The 9680-nt window shown below is 56.8% G+C and overlaps 2 protein-coding genes across 2 annotated transcripts; one reads left to right on the forward strand and one right to left on the reverse strand.

Annotated features, from left to right (window-relative positions):
• The first annotated feature begins 1254 nt into the window (after nt 1-1254).
• LOC106498531 (potassium voltage-gated channel subfamily V member 2-like) lies at nt 1255-3716 on the forward strand. Its single transcript, XM_013959787.2, has 2 exons — nt 1255-2502; nt 3444-3716. The coding sequence occupies exons 1-2, from the start codon at nt 1255-1257 to the stop codon at nt 3714-3716; spliced, it is 1521 nt and encodes a 506-aa protein (XP_013815241.2).
• Nucleotides 3717-6506: 2790 nt separating this feature from the next.
• LOC106498530 (bone morphogenetic protein 2-like) lies at nt 6507-9431 on the reverse strand. Its single transcript, XM_013959786.2, has 5 exons — nt 9160-9431; nt 8843-8979; nt 8321-8443; nt 7733-7931; nt 6507-6913 (listed from the first exon to the last, which is right to left on the reverse strand). The coding sequence occupies exons 1-5, from the start codon at nt 9428-9430 to the stop codon at nt 6507-6509; spliced, it is 1137 nt and encodes a 378-aa protein (XP_013815240.2). The 5' UTR covers nt 9431.
• Nucleotides 9432-9680: the final 249 nt, after the last annotated feature.

Here is a 9680-nt window from a genome sequence, read left to right on the forward strand (position 1 = left end):
CAGAGGAAGCGCTGTAAAGTTAGACTCACCTTAAACTTCTTCCTGTAGAGACAGTATTTAAACACTTTAGGGCTCCCTCAGGAGGTTCCTTTGAAGTACCTTCTTCCAGAACATGCAATTCTGACTACTTCAACTTAATAGGACAGAGGAAAATTATTCTGTATCAGTTGGCCTTGGTGCCAGGGAATGGTCACAGCACATTTCATTTACTAGTTCAGGTGTGGATAGGAGGACCAAGCTGCTCTCAGCTGGACAGAGGCATACGCAGGAGATGAGCAAGAATAAGGATCCAGCAGTAGTGAGAAGATGTGACAGTTCAGTGGATAGGAATCTACTTAAAACTGAAGGACAACCTGGAAATATTATTTCTACTTCCAAGAGCAGGCAAAACTGGTTCTCTACTTGCTTTTCTGCTTGGTTGGTTTCTTGAGCAGCTTTCTCTCCTGTTACCCCAATAGTCCTCCCTATCTGAGAGGGGTGAGGAAAATTTCCCTGCTTTCCCTATTATGCCTTTCCAGTAGGATTTTTTTTCCCCCCCTCTGTTCATATAGGCTAATCACAATAACAGCAAATAAGGCTTTGCTTAAATTGGAAAAGGTCTGTTGGCACTCTTGAGCTGGTTATTCAAGGTCACATCTCGACTGGGGACTGCTTTGAATGCTGATCTTAGGGTGATTTGGAAGCCTGATTGATTCCTTGCACTTTCCTTGCAGAGGCTTCAGCTGCTCCCATGCCTGGGGATTCTGTAGTGTCTAGGAGTCAAGGCCGCAGGTGGATGATGCATGTCTGCACCTTCATGTCCTTTGCAAAAGAGGCATTCAAAGGTTAGATGTAGGCAAGTTCATGCTGTCTCTTCAGCTTGCTATAGTAGATGCCCTGCTTGGAAATAGGATGGTATGTGACAAATGCAAACAGCTAATAAGAACAGAATGAGGAAAAAGAGAAGTGCAGAGCTGGAAATAGTCCCTTATATAAAGGGTTAGTGCTTCAATCTCATTATTGTCTTAAGGAGCGGACACTTAGCTGCTTCCAGCTCCTACAATGCAAATCTCAATCGGATAAGCAATCGGCTTTGGGAACCTGGCAGGTGCCACGTGGCGCAGGCAGTGCCCCTTAGCAGTAACTCTTCACTGCTCCTCTGAGCTGAAAGCACTTGCCCTAGTCCGCACATGGCTGGTGGGAATGTTCCTGTGAAGCCAAAGTTACTGTCCCACAGCCTGTAAGAGGAATCACTGCTTTGAAGGGTCAGACACAATGCTGGGGAAGAGGCGTGCAAGTCTCTCTGCCAATCTGAAGATTGGGGATCACCGGGGCTGCTGCCGGACACCGGAGGAAGAGGAAGTCTACATCCCGTTTGCGCAGGACAGCCTGATAAAGCAATGGAGCTCCATGCAGAACGTGACAGACAGAAACCAGGAGAAAAGCAGAATTCCCATCCTAAGGAACAAGTACTTCCTCAACATTAATGTGGGAGGCAAATCATTCCAGATAGCTTACAAGGCAGCTGCCCGGTATCCCATCACCAGGATTGGGAAGCTAGCCATTTACACCGACCCTATGAAGAAGCTGCAGCTCTGCGATGACTACTCAGTGCAGAGGAATGAGTACTTCTTTGACAGAGATCCTTCAATTTTCCACTATATCTTCCACTTCTACCGCAGCGGTGTCCTGTGGATAATGGATGAGATGTGCCCCAGTCACTTTGTGGAGGAAACTGAGTACTGGGGAATTCATCTGAAATACGCCCAGCGCTGCTGCCGGATCCTATTTGAGGAAAGGCAAGATGAACTCAGTGATTACCTGAAAATACAGAAGGAGCTGGAGGCAGAACTGGAACCCCTGGACTTGTCAACAGTGCACTTTGAAGGCAAATGCATGGGGAAGTTTCGGAAGATGGTCTGGAACCTCATTGAGAACCCTTACTCTTCTGTCCCAGCCAAGATCATTGCTGTCATGTCAAGCTTCTTTGTGCTCATCTCCATCGTGAGCATGACTTTGAGCACAGTGGAGGAGATAAAGCATAAGACTGGGAAGAAGTGGATGGAGCTGCTGGAGATGATTTGTGCCATTTTCTTCACTTCCGAATATCTCATGCGGCTCATATCCTCCTCCAGCTTCCAGAAGTTTTTGCAGGCAGCATTTAATGCTGTAGACCTAGTGGCCATCCTGCCTTTCTATATCCAGATTCTCTTTGAAAATCTGGATGAAGCAGACGTACTTTACCATGAGGAACTGCACAAGATGGAGAATGTGAGCAAGCTGGGAAAAGTCCTCAAGCTCATCAAGCTCATGAGGATCTTCCGCATCCTCAAGCTGGCACGCCACTCCACCGGCCTCCGGGCCTTCGGCTTCACCATGCGCCAGTGTTACCAGCAGGTTTGCTGCCTCTTCCTCTTCATCGCCATGGGGGTCTTCACCTTCTCTGCTCTCATGCACTCTGTGGAACATGACATCCCAGGCACCAACTTCACCAGCATCCCCTATGCATGGTGGTGGGCAGCGGTAAGGCGTGGGTACCTCTTCCAGAGAGGTGTGTGGCTTGACTCCACGGGCAGGGGCTGCCTCAGTGCTGGAGGGGTTCACCATTAGCTGCTGATCAGGAGGCAGAAATGGGCCCAGTTTTCCCACTGGCTCAGGTTCAGTGGGAAGCCCAGAGCCCTGCATGCTTTGAGGGAGGAAATCAGAGTTTGGGACTAAGCTCAGATGCTCAAAACCAAGCACGGGAGCAGGATGTTGGGTCAGAGGTGGCCCGGGAACATCCAGGCCTGGCCTTGTGCCAAGGGGGGCATGACTCAGTGTGGGCTTTATCTGTCATGGCACCTGGGACCCAAGCACGTGGGTGGCCATCTATCCCCTGGGGATGGATGCTCGGACTGACCTGAGGCTTGTCCAGGGAGAGGCAGCCTGGCCGGGCTCATGAGACATGAGAAGAGGCACAGGGGTCAGCGCTGGTGGGGCTGAGGAGAGGAACCCAGGGCTGCGCAGGGATGGGAACCGGGGAAATGTGGTGACACCTTGCTCCAGCCTAGGCCCAGAAAGAGAACACAGACCAGAGCACACTGCAGTCAGGGGCAGGAACCTTTGGGTTGCCCTTGTTCGCTGCCTGCTTGTGCCACCAGCAGCTCTGCTGAGCCAGGTGCTATAATAAACCTGGGATTAACTCTGAGCTGACAAACAGCTAAAGCACTTGAGACCCAGGGGTTACGAGGGGTTTTTGATTTGCAGACAAAATGATCCCACCAGTCACTTCTGCTATTATAATCTCCCTCCACCACCACAGGCTGCCTGCCTCTAATTAATACCTCCCTGCGGAAGTGTCTCTTAGCGAAATCAGCCAATCCAGGTGTTTAAATGACCAGGGATGAGAATCCCCTCAGTGGGTGAGCAGCCAGGAGAGGTCTGCTGGGCTTGAACACATACCATTTTATCCTTTTCTTTCCCAGGTCAGCCTCTCCACTGTGGGCTATGGAGACAGCGTGCCCAACACGGTGCTCGGCAGGATTGTGGCGTTTGGCTGCATCTCCTTCGGCATCATCCTGAACGGAATGCCCATCTCCATCCTCTACAACAAGTTCTCCGATTACTATGCCAAGCTGAAGACCCATGAGAACAAGACCAGCCTCTCGCTCAAGATCTCCAGGAAAATCCGCTTCAAGGAGCGAGCCCTGCGGAAGCTGTCGGAGTGCTGTGGAGCCGATCCCCGCTGCCACCACTGATCCTTCACCCCCAGACAGCCCCTTAAACCCCAGCTTGCCTCCCACTGTGACATCTCCTGCCCTCTGTCCTAGCCATCCACCCCTGCAGCTGCTCTTCTAGGTCCTGTCCCCTAGGAAGGCTTCACTACATGGGGAGTGACAGTGAGCAGCAAGTCACGGCAGCATCTGCGGGGAGGTGCCGTTGCAGAGGTACCTGTGACAGCTCAGGCTGTTTGGAGGGATGAAGCATGGCCGTGACTGTCCTTGTGCTGTGACCTTCCTCAATATTGCATGCTGGATGCCGCTGTCCTGGAGAGCATGAATAAAGGAGCAGCTACAGGGAGTACTGTACAGACATGGCAGGATGTCTGTCCGTCATGATCAAGGGGCAGGTCAGCTAGGGAATGGGACACCCTGAGGACACAGGACGCAAGCAAGTGGGGTGCATCAGGCTAGACTTTCACCGTGTGGAGGGTGGTAGAAGTCTACACATGTGCTGACATAAAGCCTGATGTGATACCTGCCCAGGCTCTGCTCCGCTCCTGGGTTGAGCAGGACACACAAGGGCTCTCCCTACTCCAGCCTGCCAGGCAGCAGCCTGCGATCAGTGGTCATTTACTAGCCAAACAGAGAGTTCAAACCAGGCTCAGCCCAGCGTGGAAACCTGGGTGAAGACCCATGGTGGCGCTCAGCAGCCTGGGAGGAGCCTGGCCATGGTGTCCGTGGGGCTGGGGTGGCTCCTGGCTGGGACATGCTCCCCTCTGCCAAACCCTGGATTTCCTTCAGTGTCACCAGGTGTCCTACCAACAGGGAGCTCTGATCCCCTGTAAGGGCTCAGCTCTGGGTGCAGAGGAGGGACGTGATCAACTTCATGGGAAGAAGAAGGGGGAAGGCTCCAAACCTTCCTCTGGAGCTGCTGCCTGGCTCCCAGAGCAAGCTGTGGTAGGGTCACAGGGCTTGTCAGGGGGTCAGGAGACCAAACCTGCCTTGCTGCAGAGCTGTCTGGAGCTGCTGGAAGAGACACTCTCAGGACACAGGCGTTCTGCAGCTCACCTCGGCCAGATGTCCTCCATGCACCGGCTGAGGGATGCAGCTGTGTGACCATCTCTTCAGGCTTAGCTGCGCACAGAGTATAAAAGATTGCAGTTTTATGTCCATCCAGCCAAAACTGCTTTCCTTCCAGCTGCACCTCTGCCTGCGAAGCTCAGGGCCTGACGCGCTGCTGGGGCAGGCTGCCACTGGAGCCACTCCGATGGTGGAAGCCACGGGCACCGGCTGTGCTGGGGATGCAGAGCAGGCTGCCCGAGTATTGCCCGGAATGGGCATTTACTAAACCAGGCCAAAATAGTTCATCATCTTGGATTATTGGGTACCCACTTTATGTAAAACTTCTTGTAATTGAGGGCAAACAGCAAGTTTAATTTAATGTCTGTGTGTGCGCAGGACACACAGGTTGGCTCTGTCCTGTGGTCACATCCCAGTGGTGGTAGGGGACGTGTCCATGGGCTGCAGGGGAAGCATTTGCCCTCGGGTGTGTGACTGTACCCAGCCAACGAGATCCCTGGGGAATGCACCCTTCTGCTGAACGGGGTGGGAAGAGGGACCCCAGGCAGGGCCTGACCCCGCAGGGCACAGGAAAAGGCCGACAGCCGCGGATGCCGCTTTTGGGTGAGCGGCGGGCAGGGAGATCGTTGTCTGCCAGGCTGGGGTGCAATTTCCTCACCTGCAAGCTGAACTCGGAGACGAAGAGCTGCTGCGGGAGAGGCGGGGGCACCGGTGTCAGTCTGCGGCCAGGGTTAAGCGGCTGCTATTTTGAAACTGTTGGAGAGAGGCTCGGAGTGGATCAGCCGTCTGGCAGGGACGGGCCCTGCGGCTCAGACACGCTCCCGCCGAGTCCTGGACCACTGGGGGACAGCATGCATGGGACAACGGAGCTGTGCCAGCGGGCGCGAGGTGGGGACCCCATAACCTCCACTGACCCCCTCAACACCTACACCAGCTCCCCGGTCCCCCCATTGACTTCCCCTATACTTACACCCCCCCCAGAAATGATCCCGACCCCCCCCAGTGCAGGTCATCTCCATTTTTCTCCCCATTTCTCTTTCCCAAGGAACCTTCCCTCCGGGCAGAGGGCAGCCTCCTCCGGCTGCCTTCCCCTGGAGCCGTCCTTCCCTGCCACCCGTCCGCGCTCAGCAGCATCGCCTCCGGGCGCTCACATCCCAGACCTCGATTGCCTCCGGGCGCTCACATCCCAGACCTCGTACCTGCCAGCCCCATCGGGCAGCGGTCACAAAAGAAACCTCCCCTGAGAACTGCAGGTTTAATTCTCTGAATTCATTTTACAAGTCACAAATATGCAGCAATGTACAGACATTTACAGGCCACTGTACAGGCGGTTTCTGTCATATATTAGTGCTCTTGCTATATACATATAGTACAGCCTGCAGGAAGCCTTCGCGTGAGCAAGGAAACCTGCACAGGGCACCCCGAAATGGAGCCATCCCCCTCTCCGGGCTCCCAAATCGCACGTGCTTGTTTGGGTCAATTGAATCAAAGCTCAGCCCCGAGCCTTCCCAGGCACTGCTGGGGGCGAAGCCACCCCGGCCACGATGGGAAGAGCCAGGCCCAGCCTTGCTTTGCTCCCCCCGGTCTCTTTGGCACCGCTGAGGGTTTTTGCAGGACGGAGACTCTTGCAGAGCAGTTGTGCATCGGGGGGAATCACCGTGCAGCCTCCCGGGGCTCTCGGAGGGATGCGGGCAGCGGGACCGGCCTCCGACGTGGCAGTGGCAGCGCCTTCTTGCCCCTCCTGCATCAGTGGCAGCCACAGCTCCCGGCCACCATGTCGTCGTACTGCTTGAGGACCACGTTCTCGTCGTCGTCGAAGTAGAGGAGGTTGATGGAGTAGAGCTTGTCGGGCACGCAGCAGGGGCTGCTCACGCCCTCGCTCAGCTTGAGGGCGTTGATGATGGACTGCACGGTGGCGTGGTTCGTGGGCCGCATGTTCTCGCCCAGCGGGAAGGGGCAGGCGCCTTTGCAGTGGTAGGCGTTGTACCCCCGCGGCGAGATGATCCAGCCGGACCAGCCGATTTCCTCAAAGTCCACGGACAAGGGATGCCTCTGGCAGGGCTGAAGCCGGTCCAGCGAGCGAGTGCTCCGTGGCCCGTTCAGTTTTGGCACCGTCATCTTAGCAGGGAGAATGGGAGCCTGAGGCTGTAAATCTACCAGAAATGAGAAAATGATGCCATTAGGGATTGCACGAGCCTGAAACGAGGGACAGAGCGAAGCAGCAGCCTTGGCCACCCCTCTGCGTGGCTTTTGTCCGTCTGCAGCCGCCTGGCACACCAAGCCCTTGGGTCACAGCCAGACCGGGGCAGGCAGAGCCACCAAGAGGCGACAGCCTCACGCTGCCAGAATGGAGCTGATCCAGCGCACGCAAAGTCCAGATTTATGCCTGCAAGCCTGCACTCGTGTTCAGACTAAGCCAGCTAAGTTTGCTCCCGCTGGCTGGAGAACGAGCCTTGAATTTTCCTGAGTACCAGCTACAAGTTTCACAAATTCCCTGTTCCCATTTCTCAGGAGAACCCAAAACGAACAGGTTTTAATAACTGCACCATGCAGGGAGCAAGTGCTGTCATTTACAGCTCCTGTACGGCTTTCCAAAGGCGGTTACAGAGCACAGGACGGTGTGCCAGGGAACTCGGCTCGGGGAAGGAGCACGCCCTCCTCAACACATGGGATAAAGGGAGAAAAGTGTGGGGGGGAAAGTTTTCTGCTGACTTTCCGGACTCTCCTGGGATTGCCAGCCGTACAGTCGGAGCTGCCAGCACAGTGACCATCACCCTGTCTCCCTCCAGCCCAAGCAACACCCGTAATAACTAAAAGCACCAGTGCAGCAGGGACCGAGCGGCTGCTGGAGCAGAGGTGAGAGCGGCTCTGCGTGGGAGCGCGTCGCAGCGAGCACAGCGGGCACAGGGAGCACCCGGAGCAAGGACCTGCAAGCCAGGGGACCACGGCACCCTCCGAGCTGCGGGACGCACCTGAGAAGCCGGCGGTGGGCAGGGACGCTCCCCGGCGCCCGTCGTCCGTGAACAGGACCAGCATGGGCTTCTTGCTCTCGTGGTGGTCCCGGCCAGAGGCGAACTGCACGACGGGGGGGTCGAGCGGGCCCCCGCCCAGGCTGTGGACCACGACCAACAAACCCTGGTTGCTGCTTTCGTCTTCCGTCCAGTCGCGAACCTGGGGAACGAAACCGGTGTCACCGCAGGAGAAACGAGGGCACTGCTCTGGGGTGTCCCCATGGCAGGTGACAAGCGTCCCCGGCCAGGCCAGCTGAGCCACTGCCCCTTGGGCGATGCAGCAGCTCAGAACGGGGGCCGAGGAGGCTGGTGTCCAGGTCACCAGGCTGTCACCCCCCGTCCCCCAGCCCGGAGCCCTGCTAAGGGCTGACCGGCGCTGCCCAGCCCCAGGCTCGCACACCCCAGGGCTGGGGAAGGGGCTGGTGCTGCTTCCAGGCTGCAGCACGCCGCACGTTTGCGGCAGCGGAGGGGAAGAGCGCGGCGTGGGCCGGCAGCGGGGTACAAGCGTTTTTCCCTCCGTACTACCCAAATTCGGGTAAAAGCACTCACAGCTTGTGTGATGGCAAAGACCTCCCAGCCTGAGCCCTGCAGCGAGATGAGTCTGGCCGCCAGCAGCTTCTTCCCTTCGGGGGAGTCCGGTTTGGTCTTGTCCAGAACTTGGTAGATGCTCACCTGAGGAAGGAGGCAAAGGGCAGTTACCACCGGGGCCTGTCGGAGGGGAAATACCACCGAAATAGAGATTCAAAAGGAGAAAGAGAGAGCGATAGGGGGAATTGCCAGTCTGGGAGGTCAGAAACCTCTGAAGTCGGAGCTGGTGTATGCCCAAATGGAATCATGTCTAAGAAATTGCCGTAGTTAAATCACTGCAATTCCTTCTGCAGCGCTTCTGAAATGGGGTGACGCTTTGTATTAACTTTGCAGAGCCAGAAGGAAAGCTGCTCCGAGAGGCCACGCATGAACCAGAACCGGGCTGGGCTCCTGCCTGCAGACGAGTGACTGCAGAGAGCCAGCAGCGTCCCCAGGCACAGGCTCGGCCCGTCCCCGCGTCCCCGTCCCCGTCCCCCTCCTCACCTGGCAGAAGTGGTGCCTTTTAGGCCCGTCGGTGACCCTTGGCCAGAGGCGGAAGAGATGCAGCTCCGCTGTCAGGATCTTCTCGTTCTTGGCTACGCTGGACAGGACGAAGAGGAAACGCATCTTATCGCTGTGAACTGAAGAGAAGGACGGGTTAGAAAGCGGAGCCAAACCCAGCGGCAGCAATTTCTGCCGGCCACTCTCAGCCCCTTCCCGCAGCCCACGTTCATGCAGCACCAAGAGAGACACGTGGACTCGCCCCCCCCCGGCCCCCGCAGCCCATCTCCAGCGTCGCAGCGACCACCAAGGACTCTTACTTTTATCCAAGAAGCTGCGGACCGTGTTCCCCTCCAGGATGCCGGGGTTCTTGGTGACGCCGTCCGCGTTGGCTACGGTGTTGAACAGATCCACCATGTACTGGGGCGGCTGCTTGAAGTGAGCCGGGGGCGGCGGGGGGTCTTCCATGCCGAAGACCTCCAGGAGCTTCTTGAGCGCCTCGGCTCGCCAGCTCGCCGCATCGTCTGGGGACGGGCTACGTGGGCACGCCGGCCTCACCAGGGCTAGCAGGAGCAGGACCGTCCCCAGCATGGCTCTCCTGTCCCAGCCCCAACTCGACTCCCGCCGGCTCCCCAGCATCACATTTATAACTCGGCCCAAAGATGGATTGGAGCCAAATATGCACATGAGCCATCAGGAAGGTAAAGAGAGCTAATTGCCACGCTAACAAGGTGCGAAGCTGGGCTGCTGAGCGCCCTTCGCCAATTAGCCCCAGTACACAAGCGCGAGGGGAGGAAGGCTCACCTGCGCGCGCCGGGCTCCGGAGGGGGACGCGGGGTCT

This window comes from Apteryx mantelli, chromosome 30 (genome assembly GCF_036417845.1).
Source record: "Apteryx mantelli isolate bAptMan1 chromosome 30, bAptMan1.hap1, whole genome shotgun sequence".
Classification (NCBI taxonomy): Eukaryota; Metazoa; Chordata; class Aves; order Apterygiformes; family Apterygidae; genus Apteryx; species Apteryx mantelli.